General features: G+C 49.9%; 1 protein-coding gene across 2 annotated transcripts in view; it reads left to right on the top strand.

The window, feature by feature from the left end:
• Nucleotides 1-6,580: 6,580 nt before the first annotated feature.
• The window catches only part of Trim67 (tripartite motif containing 67), a 33,548-nt gene continuing 22,756 nt past the window's right edge, over nt 6,581-17,372 (top strand). For both annotated transcript variants that reach the window (XM_036188591.1, XM_036188590.1), the window contains exon 1: nt 6,581-9,006. In XM_036188591.1, the coding sequence (XP_036044484.1) occupies nt 8,002-9,006 (1,005 nt within the window). In that variant the 5' untranslated portion in view covers nt 6,581-8,001. The remainder of the gene's footprint in view (nt 9,007-17,372) is intronic.

Below are 17,372 nucleotides of genomic sequence, written 5' to 3'. Positions count from 1 at the left end.
CCCTGAGTGGGATTGCAACTGATGCTCCAGTCAGAAGTCTACACAACACTTTATTCATAAATACTGTTGAAATTAAGCCATTCGGCAGTTCTCATCATGCCGGTGACAGATCTGGGGTGGAGAATAAAAAGGTAATTCCTTGCTTCTACAGAGCACTCATGTCTCCAGCTTCTAAATAATTTTGCTGAACTGTCCTGCTCTCGACATACATGCTTGTTATTATCTCCATTTTATAGCTGATGAAGTCAAGTCTTCTAGAGGCTCAGCATCCTGCCCAATTTTTTCTGGCCAGTGAGCCACAGGACCAGAGTTCTAGTGGTCCAGCTCCTAAGCCCACTGTCCCCACCTCCATGTTGCCTCCAGACCTGGGATGGGGGATGATGGCTGTCAGGCTCTCAGCAAGGCCTGGGGCTCCTTGGGCAGAAATCAGGCAAATGTGGTTGACCTTGAGAACCTATTATTCCTATGCTGGAGTGTGTGGGGACTTTCTTGTCATGAGGTGCGGTAGTTTGAATGTAATTGGCCTCCATAAGCTTATAGGTAGTGGTACTTGTTAGGAGGTGTGGCTTTGTTGGAGGAAGTGTGTTACTGTGAGGGTGAGCTTTGAGGTTTCCTATGCTCAAGGTACCACCCAGTGTCACAGACTACTTCCTGTTGCCTGTGAGATGTAGAACTCTCAGTTACCTCTTCAGCACCATGTCTGCCTGCATGCTGCCATGTCCTACCATGACGATAATGGTCTGAATTGCAAGCAAGCCACCACAATTAAATCCTTTCCTTTGTAAGAGTTGCTGTGATCATGGTGTTTCTTCACAGCGATAGAACACTGACAAAGACATGAAGATATGCTGACGGCTAGTGGATTGTAGGCAGACAGAGTTCTTCCTTGTCTTCAGTGTTCATGCACATAGATGACGTAAGATATCTGTCCTTGTGGTAAAGCCTTGTAGAGGAGATGGCCAGATAAACTGGTCACTTCACACTGTAGTCTTATCACTGTCATTCCCACAAGAGAGTGAATAACTGGCACCCTTTGGTATAACCCCCCCAACAGCTCACAATCTCGGGGTTTGCTCTTTGTTTTAATGAAGGTGCTGCTATACCCAAGGGACTCCCAAGTACATCCTAGCATCCCATTGATTTCTTGTCAAAAAGGACACTGAGTGGAGACAAGGGTATAGTGAGGTCAGAAGCCCGGTGTGGTCAGGAAGAGGAAGCCAGAAACCCAGTCCAGCAAAGCAAATGGTCCATTAAAGTGAGCCGTCATAGGAGCAAAGGGGAAGCAGGGAACTGTGGGCAGAAAACAGAACGTGGAAAGGAACAGGGCAAACCACAGAAGACTCAAGGTCAAAACCCAGCAGAGGCAGGTTGAGCAGGAAACACGGACATTCAGACCCAGGCAGCTGAAAAACCTAACAAAGTAGAAGGGGACCCCTCGACTGTGTGAACAGGCTTGCGCCACCACATAACCCTTCAGAAGACTTCATCCTGGGTAGTTCTAAGAAAGCAAGGGAAAAAAAGAGGAAGCAAGAGGGAGAGAGGAGGAGAGAAAGGGAGACAGCGGGAGCCAATGTGAGCACAAGAGAGGAGAGATATCGAGAGAGTGTGAGGATGCTTCACAGAACCCAAGGCCCCTTGATGGTTTCAGAGACACGAGGGGAATGAGGCCCCTCTCTTCTCTGACTGATTCAGCTAGACCTGACTGGCCAGTGAGCCCCAGGAGTGCCCCTCTCTTTGCCTCCCCAACCTTGGATCACAGGCATGCTCTGCCACACTCTGCTTTTTACACAGGTGCTGGGGATCTAAATGCAGAACCTCATGCTTGTACTTCCGACTAAGCTACCTCTTTAACCCCTCTGTTTTACCTTTTGAAGCAAGGCTGAAGCCCAGGCTAGCCTAGAACTTCTGGCATTCCTCCTGTCTCAACCATCCAAGTGCTGGGATTACAGGCATGTACCACCACCACATCTGGATTTCCCCTCTCCCTCCACCACCGGACAACAATTTACCATGTATAAGAAAGAATTCTGACTGGCCTACTTGTGGTCAGGTCCCCAACCTTGAATGAAACCACCTTGCCTAGACTGGGTGTCGGGTTACACTTAGGTTGGCTACTAAGAATTTACCCAGAGGGTGAAGGCCCATCCTTCAGTCTCGTCATTGCCCAGACCAGTTGTGCTGCATGAAGATAAAGCAAATAACAGGAATGAAAGGGCGCCAAGGAGACTCCAGGGGCAACTGCAGTTGTTTTACTAACATTTACAATCGAGAGAGCACCAGAACCTGTAGTGGGGAGCTGTCCCAGCGTTGACGTGGAAGCCCTATCCCCAGTGAGGCAGGACCTAGAAGGGAGCCCTTAAGACCCAGGATCCGGATGTGTCAGCTCTCTTTGTTCCTGGTGATCCTGGATGGTAGAGCAAGCAGAGTTCTCTGGAGAACACCGCTGGATTGGACTTCACCTCTCCTGGACCCTGTAACCAATCCCTTTACTTGTTGTAAGCAAAACACCCAAACAAACCTCCCCTTTTAACTATGTGGAGTTGCCTTAGTACTTCTACCAATAAGAACTCAGGCCGTGTTGGTGCTTTTGTGTCAATAATATTAGTTTTTACACACCAGAGAGATACCCTAGGTACAGAAAGAGCCTGGAAACTGAAATGCCTTTCATTCACCTGGGATCTGGTTCTAAAGTCTTTCATTGTAGAAGATGCTGCAGGAGAAAGCAGGTGTTTTAAGACTGTATCATCAGGATCTCAATAAGGCTCCCAGACTGGGTCATGACTTAGTAATGGGAAAAAAATAAACCATGCATGGGGAGGTGATTGTATCGGTAAAATACTTCCCTCAAAAGCATGAGGACCTCAGTTTGATCACTAGTACTGCCCCCACCACACAAACCCCTAAGCATAGTAACATGCTTGTAATCCCAGCACTGGGAGGTGGGGACAGAAAGATCTCTGAGGTTCACTGGCCAACTAGCCTAGCTGAATCTATGATCCTGGGGTCAGTGAGAGATCCTGTCTGAAAAGAAAAAAAGAAAAAGAAAGCAAGGTGGAGAGCAAGAAAGTAACCAAGGTAAATCTCTGTCTCTGTGTGCACATTATGCACCAGCTCACACACATATGTATACACATACACACAATTAAAATATGATTCTTGGAGCTGGAGAGATAGCTCAGCGATTAAGAGTGTGTCCACTCTTCTAGAAGACTTGAGTTTGGTTCCCAGCACCAGGCAGCTCACAACTGCCTACCACTCCTACTCCAGGAGACCCAGTGCTCTCTTCTGGCATCCTCATGCAACTGTATTCACGCAGGTACAGACACACATGCATACATATAACTGAGAATTTTAAAATTTTGAAATATGATTCCTATTCACTAGCCAACCATGTTTAAACAGGTAAGTGGCTACACTTTTTTTTTCCAAGACAGGGTTTCTCTGTGTAGTTTTGGTGCCTGTCCTGGAACTTGCTCTACAGACCAGGCTGGCCTCAGACTCACAAAGATCTGCCTGGCTCTGCCTCCTGAGTGTTGAGATTAAAGATGTGCACCACCACCGCCTGGTTGTGGCTAGACTTTTAAGGTTATTTTCTGGAGTCTGTTATCTGGAAAAGAAGTCAGATGCTCATTTTGTGGCTACTGATGATGGTCCCTCCTCAGCAATGCCACAGAGGAGCTGTCACTTACAAAGCACAGATGTGGAGACAGGCACTCTTGAAGAGCTAATGCAAACCACAGCAAGCCACTGATTCCTGGGGTATCAGTTTCTAATTTCCCTGAACCCTCCCACTCTGCAACAGAACCAAACAAGAAATATAAACACTGAACTCAAAAGAGCAATACCATGAATTTTCACTTAAAATTTGTTTTAGAGTTTATAATTTATAGTTGAGAACACATCAATTTTTACTGAGAAAGCTTCTTAAATCCCACTCAACTACAAATTGAACTTGAAAAGGCAACACATTAGGACCACTTTATCCCTGCCTTGCTGTATTAGCTAGGGTAAATTATTTAAGGCACCCATGCTATTTTGATAGGAGAGGTAACATGAACCTGTCTCTTGAGGGTCACTGGGATGTCTGAGTGAAAACCATGTTATCTGAAGTGATTGTTGCAAGAGTCTGCTTTTCTCTGCTTTGGTGGCTATGGTTTGTGGAGGGTTAGTTACTAATGTGCTTTGCACAACCATTCACCAAGAAAGGCCCCAGATAAAGGTGAGAAGAGACATGTGGGTCATTTGTTGAATTTTTTTGTTGTCAACATCAATATGTAAAAATATGTATATATGAACACTTTGGAAGAATGGTGATGTCTGCTTCCCAGGTCGCAAGGATTAAATAGGACTCTATGTGAGAATATGATTTCATACCATTGCATATTAGCCATGTAAACATTGTTACTTGACTCAGCTGCTCCAAAGCTCAGACTTTATAAACACACTAGAAGGTGATAGTGGCACACACCTTTAATCCCAGCACTTGGGATGCAGAGGCAGGCAGATCTTTGAGTTCAAGACAAGCCTGGTCTATGGTGCGAGTTCCAGGACAGCCAGAGCTATGCAGAAAGACCTTGTCTTGAAAAACAAAAACAGGGGCTGGGGAGATGGCTCAGTGGTTAAGAGCACTGACTGCTCTTCCAGAGGTCCTGAGTTCAACTCCCGGTAACCACATGGTGTGTGTATGTGTGTGTGTGTGTGTGTGTGTGTGTGTGTGTGTGTGTGTGTGTGTATACACTATGTATGGAGGTCAGAAGAGAACTTTGTGGAGTCGGTTCCCTCTGTCCACCTTTACCTGGGTTCTAAGGCTCAAACTCAGGTAGGCAGGCTTGTTCGGCAAGCACTTCACTCACTGTACAATCTCACGGGCCCCAGAAGCGACAATCTCTGTATGCACATGCTCCATGGCACAGTTGCAGCAGATAGGATTCTAAATAGACAACAGTGACAATCATTAGTGATTATGGTTATGTGTGTGAAGCTAGAACTGTCTCTCACACAGACATGGCAGGAAGCCAGTCCTCTATACAGGCAGAACCTGCATCCCACTTTTGCACATAGCTGTGTTGACTTGGGCCACAGAACACAGAATTAGAGTCTGAGGGTGTGGGGAGATGCCTGAGTGTTCTGTTCTGATGCACAAGACTCCAAGGAGAAACTTGGCTTGCTTCTTTGTGTGTGTGTGTGTGTGTGTGTGTGTGTGTGTGTGTGTGTGTGTGTGTAGTTGGGGTCCCATCTAGCCCAGACTGGCCTGGAACTGACTATCTTCTTTCTGCAGTTTTCCAAATGCTGGGATTTTATGTGCAGGCTACTTACTACGCCAGGCTAGACGTGGCTCCGTGCTAAGCCTTACTTGTGCAGAGGGACACATACCTGGTTAGAAGGGCCACCCTGCCCAAACCTAGGCAGGCTGCCTTGGTCTGAAAATAACAATGTGAAACAGGGGTCAAGTATGTGATGTTGGCAGAGGTCAGGGTTCCCCTGCTCACTATGGAATCATGAGGCTTTTAGGAGGTTCTGACTTCCATTGTAGTCACCAGGGACGGGACTGAGCTGGACAGCTGGGTTCAGCAGAAAGGGCTCTTGAAGAGCATTCAATAACCCAGGCTGTCCCTCTCCTAGACTTTGGGTTCAATGGTGACTTTCTGAAGGGTTTTTCAATGTGTTGCAGGCAGGATTAGGTGCCCGAGGCTACATCTACAGGGAGCAGATCAGGATAGGGTTGTCCCCATCTCCCACCTGGGGACAGCATTGCTTCCTGAGGAGCAAGAGGCAGGGCTTGTGTGATGTCTATGGTTTAGCAGGGCCCTCAACATGGAGCCAGGCTTCTGTAAGCTATTCAGTTTAGCTGAAGTGAGATGGTTAGAAAGTAGGCCACATCTGTATTTACGGTAACAAATTTGGCACACACACATAAGTGCTAGTATAGTATTTTCCAGACGAGGCGAAAGTGGAAGAAAGCTGCAGGACCCTGGGTTCTTTATTGGGGTGCTTTGCCATGGCCTTTCCGGAGACCTCCCTCCCGCCAGATGTTTTATCCCTTAGGCACTGAGCCAGGCCAAGGCAGCTGCCTCATTCTTCTGTGGCTTCATTCTTCCCTACTGCCGACTCTCCAAACTCTGGCAATGGCCCTGCATCACTTCAGCGCGGGTCTGCACCACGGTTGATGTTTTTGTTTGTTTTTATCCAGCAGAGTCTTGCTATGTAGCCCGCATACTAGCTTGGAAATTACAATGCAGCCCAAGCTGGCTTTGAACGCCTAACAATCCTTCTGCCTCAGCCTCCCAAGTGCTAGAATTACAAGCACGAGCCACCACGCTGGCTGACACATCCTTTTAAAACCGATGATTTCCCTGTCTGTTCCCAGCCAGCGTGAATCCCACAGGAAGAGAGGGCCGCGTGGCGCGCCTTTAGCTCCACGCGCTCTTCCCTTCCCCGGCCCGCCCTCAGCTCCACGCCCAGCACGCCCTTCCCTTCTCTGGGTAGCTGGCACTACCTGGCGCGGCCGAGGAGAGGAACAACCCGGAGGATGGCGGGAGGAACCCGGCCGCCAGGCGCGCGGCCGGCGGCGTTGCAGGAATCTCCCATTCATAAAGCGAACACCTGCTCGCCGCCTCCTGCCTCTCCCCACCCGCGAGCAGCCTGGGGAGGTTGTGTTTGGCACCCTTCACGGTGTCCCCGCCAAGTCCTCGCCGCTCCGGGCCTCGTCGTCCACGACCCGCCTCGGTAGAACCGAGGAAACAAAAAGGCTTGTGGCGCGATACGCAAATCAAACCTCGCCCTTTGGCGCGAGGCTGTCCGACATTTTGTGCCCGGAAAGCTTTTACCGGGGTAACAGATTTTAGGAAGCGACTGTCGCACTGTTCTGCGGGGCCTCTTTCCAAGCGACTGGCCTTTTGGCGGCCGCTGTTTACGCTTTCATGATGGCCGGGAGTGGGCAGGGCGGGAGCGGGCCAGGAGTGCTTTGGCAGGCGGGGCGGGGCGCCGTGCTAATTCACCACGCAGTCTCCATCCGAATCGCGAGCTGCTCTCCACAATGATCCTCCCTGCGAAGCCCTCGGACCGGCCCCTGACTGCTAGCAGCGAGAGGCGAGCCCTCATTCGCTGAGCCGACGCCTGGCTCCCCGCCCCCCGCCCCGTTACTCTCGCTCTGGAAATTACAACTCCTGGGCGCTCGGCGCGGCGGGCGCGGGAGGCGGCGGGGCCGGGAGGGGATTCCCGAGCCAGCGGGCGCTCGCTCCCCGCCCGCCGCTGCAGCGTGGTGCGGCCAAGGTCAGGGGCGCCGCAGGAGTCGGAGCTGGCGAGACGAGTCGGGGACGCGGGTCAATACCGGCCTGCGAAGAGGCAGCTCCGAGAGCAGAGGCCGGGAAGCGGGACGGCGACGACCTCCCGGCCCGAGGACGCCGAGGTGGCGGCGGGAGCGCAGCAGCCTGGCCGGCGGTGCGCACCGGGAGTCCGCGCTGACTGCTTCTCTTCCGGCTCGCGGGCGCTGTCCGCCGTCTGGTGGTGCTGAACCAGTCCTGGCCCAGCCGCTCGTGCTTCTGCCAAGAGCTGGGTAGGGGCGGGGCGCTCGGAGAAGACTCCGGGCAACGACGCTGCGGAGCCCAGCTCAGTAGCCTCGCTGGCTGACAGCAGCGGGACACTGATCCTGCACGAAGGGGAGGCGCGAGGTATCCGGACGGCGCCGCTGCTGCTGATTCACCACCCGGACAACCTCAGAGGCCACCTCGCGGGCTGCCCGCCACCTTCAGACGGCCGCCTCTGGTGCGGGAGCCTCGCCCGCAGGAGGTGAGGACCCCTCCCTTCTCTGGCGACCAAGCTTCTTAGGGCGGTGGCCTGAGGACAGAGAGGGGCGTGCCCCCCGCGGGTGAAGACAGCATGCCCGTGTAATGCCCCCGCCTCCCGTCTCAGCAGCGCTGACCTCGCCCGCCCGGCTGCGCTTGTCTTCGGAGCCTGACCATTCTTCGCGGGTCCCGAGCGGCTCGGGCCGCGGGCGCGGCGATGGAGGAGGAGCTGAAATGCCCCGTGTGCGGCTCCCTGTTCCGGGAGCCCATCATCTTGCCCTGCTCACACAATGTCTGCCTGCCATGCGCCCGCACCATCGCGGTTCAGACCCCGGACGGCGAACAGCACCTGCCCCCACCGCTCCTGCTTTCGCGGGGTGCCGCCGCCGCCGCGCCCCCTTCGGATCAGGACGCTGCGGCCGGCGCGACCTGCGGAGGCGCTGGAGCTAGCACAGCTGGAGGCCTGGGCGGAGGGGCGGCCGGTGGTGGAGACCACGCGGACAAGCTGAGCTTGTACAGCGAGACTGACAGCGGTTATGGCTCCTATACCCCCAGCCTCAAGTCCCCCAACGGAGTCCGCGTGCTGCCCATGGTGCCTGCGCCCCCGGGCTCTTCTGCCGCCGCGGCCCGGGGCGCTGCCTGCTCCTCACTCTGCTCTTCCTCCAGCTCCATCACCTGCCCGCAGTGCCACCGCAGCGCCTCCCTGGATCACCGCGGCCTGCGAGGCTTCCAGCGCAACCGGCTGCTGGAGGGCATAGTGCAGAGGTACCAGCAGGGCCGTGGGGTTGCTGCGGGGGCGTCTGCAGCCCCTGCGGTGGCCATCTGCCAGCTGTGCGACCGCACCCCACCGGAGCCGGCAGCCACTCTCTGCGAGCAATGCGATGTGCTCTATTGCGCCACCTGCCAGCTCAAATGCCACCCGTCCCGGGGCCCTTTCGCTAAGCATCGGCTAGTTCAGCCCCCGCCGCCGCCGGCACCCCCAGAGGCTACCCCTGCTTCAGCGGGCACATCCACCGCCCCCAGCGCAGGAGGATGCAGGAGTCCAGGGGGTGCCGGGGCCAGCGCTCCGAGAAAGTTCCCCACATGCCCCGAGCACGAAATGGAGAAGTACAGCATGTACTGCGTGAGCTGTCGGAGCCCGGTGTGCTACCTGTGCCTGGAGGAAGGCAGACACAGCAAACACGAGGTGAAGCCGCTGGGGGCAACTTGGAAGCAGCACAAGGTGAGCACTAGCTGTGCGTGGATGTCAACCAGGGTAGAAGTCAAAAGAGTCTCCGAGCCTCTTGGGAAATTGTGGGAGGGTGGGCCGGAGGGTCGAATAGGAATCCACCCATCCATCCACCCACATATTTATCCTTCCATCCATCTATGCATGTATCCATCTGCCCATGCATAAGTCTCTTCATCCATGTATGCTTCCATCCAATCCCTCCATACACTTATGCATGCATTCACATATGCATCTGTCTATCCATTGGCATGTTCACAGATCCATCCATCCATGTGTTCATGAATGCATGCATGTATGCATCCACCCATGCATCTATCCATCCGTCCACCCATGCATCTATCCATCCATCCACCCATGCCCATCCATCCCCACCCACCCACCCTACCACCCATCCACCCATCCACCCATCCATCCATCCATCCATCCACCCTTCCAAGGATTCCAGCAGTCACCATCTGGCCAATACTCAGTGGATTAGGTACCCTCACTGAGTGTTGGATGGGTGGGTTATGAAAATGACTTGTTAAGTTTCCTCGCTGAGACTTTCCTATTCTTCAAAAAGGGTTGCCAAAGCACAAAATCAGGGCTCTCACTCTTAAAGTATAAGGTGCACTGTCAGGACTCCCCTTTCCCAAGGGAGAAATGGGTTTTAAAGTGCAAATGTTACCAGCTGGTTGTAGGAACCCATCTGCAGTCTTCCTTGAATCTGCTGCCAAGGCAGGGAGGCAGCTTCCGGCTCAAACACCCGGGAGCACCCAGTGCTCTGCTTGTCCTGATTCCACATGGCCTCCATCAGCTTCACTGAGCAGATACACTTCTTCCTTTTCAGCTTCCAGAGAAGAAATGTCTCTTCTTTTGATTAGTTTCCAGATTGTTCTATCTCAAAATTCCTTTCAGCCTATAGAGAAGAAGCAATACCCCTAGGGCTATGCAAGAGATTTTGGGTGTGTCCTTCAAGAAGGGAGTGTGGTTTTCCCCAGAGTCCTTCTCTTGCCTGAGGCTTTGATACTGAAGCTGTGGAGGAATTTCAGACCAAGTTCTTACTAAGAGACCAAACACATCTGTCTACCACCTCCCCCTACCCCCCGGGGACTTGCTTCTGGGAGTGACACTGTTAGCCACTTATGCCTGGCAGCATGCTCTCTTCTCTGACACAGGGCAAGAGAAAAAGCCATGACAGTCTGCCTGGGCTGGGCTATTCACCAGCCATCAAGGCAAGGTCAGGTCAGTTCCTCACCTGACATTCTATCTGACAGTCTGTGTGATAGGCCTCAATGCCTCCTTACACTGGCAGATTAGAGTCACTTATTCCTGGACTGTTAAAGAGGCTGCATTTCATGCACCCAAACTTCAGAAATCCACCCTGGAAGATGTAAGGGGTTCCCAGACTGTTCAACAAGAAATATTGTGTGATCCCGGGGGTGGGGTGTGGGGTGGTGGTGGGGTGGTGGTGGCAGAGAGCCGGGTGGATCTCTGTGAGTTCGAGGCCAGCGTGGTCTACAGAGCGAGATCCAGGACAGGAACCAAAACTACATGAAGTAACCCTGTCTCAAAAAACCAAAAAAGAAAAAGAAAGAAAGAAATATTGTGTGCATTTGGATTGAGTAGAGCCATAGGAAAATAAGATCGCTTGCCAAGGCACCTTATATGAACTGCAAACAGCCCAGAGCAGCGAGCGAGATAGAAATGTGGCTTATCTATGTGGAGCACATAGTTACTTTTATACTTTCAACTGCTACAATAAATGTATGTTGTTATGATAATTTAATATTTAGAGCAGTTTGTTTTTTGCTTGTTTGTGGTTTTGTTTTGTTTTTAAGATAGGGTTTCTCTGTGTAACAGCCCCTGGCTGTCCTGGAACTCACTCTGTAGACCAGGCTGGCCTTGAACTCACAGAATTCTGCCTGTCTCTGCCTCTGGAGTGCTGGAACTAAAGGTGTGAGCCACCGCCGCCCCTTGCCGAGGTGTTTTGTTTAGTTCAGGCTGGCACTGAACTCACAAATATCCTCTTTTCAGCCTCCTGAGTGCTGGGATTACAGCTGTAAACCACAACAACTACATTTTTAAAATGAAAAATACAGAAAAAAGTTAGCAGAGAACTCTTTGAAAGTCTGCCTTGGAGAAGGAAATGTGTTTAATCAATGTACGATCAGATCCTTAGTCCTAAGGCAGGGATTCTCAGCAGGGCCAATGTGCATTTCCAACTATAGCTCCTCCTGACACTGAAAGGTCTGGAGATTTGGCTTCCACCACATCTAGTGATCCTGAGTGCAAGTGAGAAGTCTCTCTCTCAGTGATCTGGCCCCTGCTATGTACTCCTGGAGCAAAGCTCTGCTCTAGGGTCCCACAGCCTTGGTTCCACATCTCAGCTTTGTAAGCTACTGGCTGTGTGGACTTAAGCCACTGGAAATAGCACCTAGTTTGGATTCTTGTGGGATAGGGTTAGTATAATTCTCTGTGCATAGCTTCCTCCATTGTGGTGCTAAAGCCATTAAGTGTCATTTTCTATTTAGGGTATTTATGCTTAACCCATGAATTTGCAGACTGCTACAGGGCAGCAGCACCCTGTTCTTTCACCCTCATTGACTTGGAAAAAGCAGCAACTGGTGACTGTGATATTTTTTCCTGAATTTATTTCAGTTTTCTTTAATTTGTATGCTTTTTAAACTTACATTTGTTTTATTTTTTTTAAATAAATTTTTGGGGGCATTTTCCAAGACAAGGTTTCTCTGTGTGTAGCCCTGGCTGTCCTGGAACTCATTCTGTAGACCAGGCTGGCCTCGAACTCACAGACACTCACCTGCCTCTGCCTCCCGAGTGCTGGGATTAAAGGCATGTGCCACCACTGCCTGGCTACATTTGTTATTCTGTGTGTGTGTGTGTGTGTGTGTGTGTGTGTGCACGCGCTCGCGCACTTGTGCATGCTATGCTTTGATTCTATTAGTATGAGAACAACTTTTAGGAGTTGGTTCTCTCCTTCCACCATATGGGTTCCTTGGAAGGAGCTTAGTTAGGTCATCAAGCTTGGCAGCAAGTCCTTTACTCACCAGGCCATTTCCCATCTTGCCAGCCTTCATATGCATTCTTTTCAAATTTTGTTTATTCATTTTATTGTATTTATGTGTTTGTGGGTGCACATTTGTATGGGTGCACACTTGTGTACCCTCTTGTAGAGGGCAAAGATTGATGTCTACTGTCTTCCTCCATCAATCTCCCACCTTGCAGTCTAAGACAAAATCTCTCACTGAAGCTGGAGTTCACTGATGGGCCAAAATGGCTGGTCAGTGAGTCCCTGGGATCCTCCTATCTCTGCCTCCCTAGCACCATGATCACTGGCATGTGTTGCCACACTTAGCCTATATAGGTTCTGGAGATTTGAAGAGATGATCTTCTCATCTCTTTTGGTTATTGTTTATGCTTTAATGACTGAGAATCCTTGCCCAGAATGATTGTCTCCCACACTACACTCTGTTGCATATATTGCACGGCAGTCAATATAGCTGCCTTTCTCCAGTCTCGGGGACCTAGGGCATCCTCCCAATTACAGAAGAGACACAATGAAAAAGGAAGAAATCAGGCTCTTCTCTCCTTCCTCAGCTTCAAGGGAAACTACAGAGTGTGGAGGATTTCACTGGGGAAGAAGATAGCTCTGTAAAAGATGGCTCAGTGGGCAAAGCCTTGCCTTGTGACTGTGAAGACCTGGGTTTGATCCCTAGCATCCAACATAAAAAGCCAGGTGTGGTGGTCTGCACCTGTAATCTCAGCACTGGGGGAGAGGGGAGGTAGAAATAGGAAAATCCTTGGGCCTCCCTGACCAGCCAGCCTAGCCTACTTGGAGAGCTCCAGACCAATGGAAGAACTTGTTTTAAAACAGGGTGGGGTCTGGAGAGATGGCTCAGAGGTTAAGAGGGTCCCAAGTTCAATTCCCAGCACCCACATGGTGGCTCACTACCATGTGTAATGAGATCTGGCACCCTTTCCTGTATACATGATAAATAAATAAATCTTTAAAACAGGGTGGCATGAATCTTAAAGGGTCTTATTAATAAAATCAAACCTGAGACCAGTTATTGGGGTGAATCCTGGAAGATCAGAGAAGCAGAACAAGCCACAGCTACCTCACTTCGCCAATTCCTCAGCTGATCCTGTTTCCTCAGACTGGATGCTTCTGAGTCCTCATCCAAATGGATCTCAGCTGAAAGGCTGCTCAAAAGCCTGAAAGCTTAACCAGGCTATAGTTCCTCGTCCTCACACCTTAAATACCTTTCTGACTCCTGCCATTACTTCCTGGGATTAAAGGTGTGTGTTACCATGCCTAGTTGTTTCCAGTGTGGCTTTGAATTCAAAGAGATCCAGAGGGATCTCTGTCTCTGGAGTGCTAGGATTAGTGGCTATTCTGTTCTCTGACCCCAGATAAGTTTATTAGGGTGCACAATATTTTGGGGAACACAATAGCACCACAGTGGAGGGCTCCTGAGAATGATACCTGAGGTTGTTCTCTGGCCTCCACCTGCATGCACACACATAAATGCATATATACCCCCTCCACCACCTGCATGCACACACATAGATGCATATATACCCCCTCTACCACCTGCATGCACACACATAGATGCATATATACCCCCTCTACCACCTGCATGCACACACATAGATACATATATACCCCCTCTACCACCTGCATGCACACATATAGATGTATATATACATTCTCTACCACCTGCATGCACACACATAGATGCATATATACCCCCTCTACCACCTGCATGCACACATATAGATGTATATATACATTCTCTACCACCTGCATGCACACACATAGATGCATATATACCCCCTCTACTACCTGCATGCACACACAGAGATGTATATATACCCCCTCTACCACCTGCATGCACACACATAGATGCATATATACCCCCTCTACCACCTGCATGCACACACAGAGATGTATATATACATTCTCTGCCACCTGTATGCACACACATATGCATATATGTATATTCCCTTCTACCACCTGCATGCACATACACACACACACACACACACACACACACACACACACACACACAAATCCAAAACCAAACAAAGGGCTAGAGACATGGCCCAGTGAAAGCACGAAGACTTGAGTTTAGATCCCAGCACCTGGGTTAAAAAAAATTAAACAAAAAAAAAAGGTGTACAGCAGCATATGCCTATAACCCCTGCATTATAGAAGTAGAGATGGGAAGGTCCTAGGGCTGGCTGGCCAGTTAGCCTAGTCAAACCAGCTAATTCCAGACTCCATCTCAAAAAATAATGTGGAGCACAGTCCAATAAAACACCCAATGTTGACCTTTGACCTCCACACACATCTTTATCCACATCCATATATACATGTGTACACACCCATATGAAAACACACCCACTTCCATGTGCAAAGCAAAGCAAAATGAACATCTTCCTTGGGACTGGGGCGGGCGGGATGAAAAGGAAGTACAGCTGAGCACAGTGTCTAGCTTTGGCACTGGGCATGAGAACACTGGGTGAGTTGTGAGAGGCTCACTTCCAAAAGATGAAGCAGAGCCTTCCCTCCAGACTCCCACTGTGGTGGTGTAAGTTTTCCAGTGAACCTTAGAGTCTTAGGTGCTTTGCTGTTGTTCTTGTCATAGCGTGGCAGAATCCACATCACAGCCTAGGTGGGCTGCCCGCAGCTTGTCCCTGAGTTTCTGAGGCTGGAGATGTCTTCCACACTGCTGAGCTAATTTTTCTGTGGCATGACTGCAGCTTGTCATCTGATTAGTGGTTCTCAAGTAAGGAGGCATTAGGTGACACTGAGATCTGCTGATTATCACCTTTTGAAACAGTGTGGGAATCTGTAGGTCTTGTCCAAACCCATTTTTATATGGTGCTGCTGGGAGTGGATTAACTCTTTCAAAGAACTTCTGATGTGAGTCATTCTAGGGAGGATTGCCTTTTGGACACCACCATCCCCCTTCAACAAGAAGTGAAAGGTGGTTCTGGGCTTCAGTGTTTCCTAGCTGTGTCTGAAATCTCTGCTTCAGGGAGGACATTCAGAATGAAGGTGCTCAGCACTGTGTAGTGGTTCAGGTGTCTGATCCCAGCTTTCCAGAATTCAAGCCAGCCTGGGCTACATAGAGAGACCCTGTCAAGACAGTGGGAGGGAGGGAGGGAGGGAGGGAGGGAGGGAGGGAGGGAGGGAGGGAGGGAGGTTGGGAGGTTTCTGTCAACATGCTGCACACTCCAGGTTGGCTGGCCTCGGAGTTTCAACTGATTCTCCTATCTCTGTGCCTCCTTTCTCCTGTAGGAGTACTGGGATTACACACAGCATGTGGCCTTGTGCTTATGATTTTAACCTAAGGGAATAATCAGGATGTAAGCAAAGATGTAAGAGAATGTTCAGCTGGGCATAGTGGCATATGTCTGTAATCCCAGTATTCAAGAGGCTGAGGCAGAAGGATTGACACAAGTTTGAAAATTCAGCCTAGGCTTGTGATTTATTTGTTGTCTTGCAGTGGTGGCCATCTCTCCTCTTGTATGCAAAAAATATTCTTTTACAGCTGAGTGGTGGTAGCATTTCCATCAGTGGCTCACAAACATCTGTAACTACAAATCCAGGACATCTGACACCTACTGGGCACACTCACTTGCACATACACACATTCAGGTGCAATACACATTAATAATAATAATAATAATAATAATAATAATAATAATAATAATAATAATAACTTTGAAAAAATTAGGTCTAGGCTGTGCTAGGCAAATACTTGTCCTTAACCCAATCCCCAACCTTTGATTCTAGTTTTTTAGGTGATGTCTACAAAACTAGGAGATTAATGAAATGTGATTAACCACAAAGGCTTCCTAGAGGGAGAGTGAAGCCCTGCTGCCAGTCAGCAGATCACCGCCATCTGGATGACTGTTTACGCACTGAGCTGTGTGTCTACATAGCTTTCAGCTGCTGCTGGCACTTCCTGTTTTAAGCAGAGCTGACTGTAGCTCTTCACCATCATATCCTTTGTTGAGTTATGCCTCAGGAGGGTCTATGCTGCAATCTGCTCACTAGAGAGTCCTGACCACCAGTGTCCTAAGCACCAAGGCTTCAGGAGTAGCTGTTATCTTTCCTCAAAGGGCAAAAACCTCAGCACAGGGGCTGGGAGGTGGCTCAGTCAGTAACATGCTCACTTTGCAAGGGTAAGAACCCAAATTTAATCTGCCGAAACACACTAAAAACTGGTATGGTGGTGCACATTTATAATCCTAGCAACTGTGAGATGGGAGGCTGAGGTAGGCAGGTCCCCTTAGCTCACTAGCCAGCAGTTTAGGCTCAACTAAGCTCCAGGCCAATAGGAGACTTTGTCTCAAACAAAAATGTTGAAATAAGGTGCCTGAGGATATCTGTTTGTCCTTTGACATTGCATGCATACAAATTAACATATCTCTCTCTCTCTCTCTCTCTCTCTCTCTCTCTCTCTCTCTCACACACACACACACACACACACACACACACACACACACACTTGCACACTCATCACAGCAAAAACAAAATAATTAGACAATCAAGTGGATAAATGAGTGGGCAATTTTAGATAAGTGATATGTACTAAGGTGTGAATAAAAGTAATGTACAAATATCTCAGTGGACTTCTCTGGTGCAGAAAGTGAAAAGAATCATCCCAAGGATGCTGAATTTCAGCTAGAACTTGGGATTTGAAAATGGAGGAGAAAGGGCCAGTTCTGCCCACTGGAAGGCAGCGAAGATCCTGAACCTAACCAGAGGTGGGAAGATGTCTGCAGTGTTTGTGGGCAGGTGTATGCCAGTGTGTGTGAACAGATGGCAGGAGCAGGGAGAGACAGGGAGGATCTTGAAGATGGAAGGTTGAGGATCTGGCAGGTGGAGGACCTAGAGTGTGATGGGCTCCATGGGAGTCAGTGGAGAGGCTTCATGATGTTCATTTATTTACTTAAAAGATTTATTTTATTCTTAACTATGTCAGGTTTCCTAGAGCAGGATGGTTGTGAGCCACCAGATAAAGGTGCTGGGAACAGAACTGGGGGTCCTCTGAAAGAGCAGTGAGTGCTCTTAACTGCTGAACCATCTCTCCAGCCTTGAGATGTTTATTTCGAAGAAGGTCATTCTGATCTCTGGGAACAATAAGAAGGCAGGAAGTCTAAGTAGAGGCTCTTGCAATAGACGGAGTTGTAAATGGGGAATTGCATCAGGAGGAAGGCTCAGAAGTGGAGGGGATCTTTTGCTTTTGTCCCTGCTCGGGAGCCTCTTAGCACCTTGGACTTGAGACTTCCTCTCATCCTCCCTGGATTCCAGTGGCATGCATATTAGATTGTTTGGTATT

The sequence above is a fragment of the Onychomys torridus genome, chromosome 5 (assembly GCF_903995425.1).
Source record: "Onychomys torridus chromosome 5, mOncTor1.1, whole genome shotgun sequence".
NCBI lineage: Eukaryota > Metazoa > Chordata > Mammalia > Rodentia > Cricetidae > Onychomys > Onychomys torridus.
Note: the sequence above shows the minus strand (reverse complement) of the source record. Positions and strands in the feature narration are given on the sequence as shown.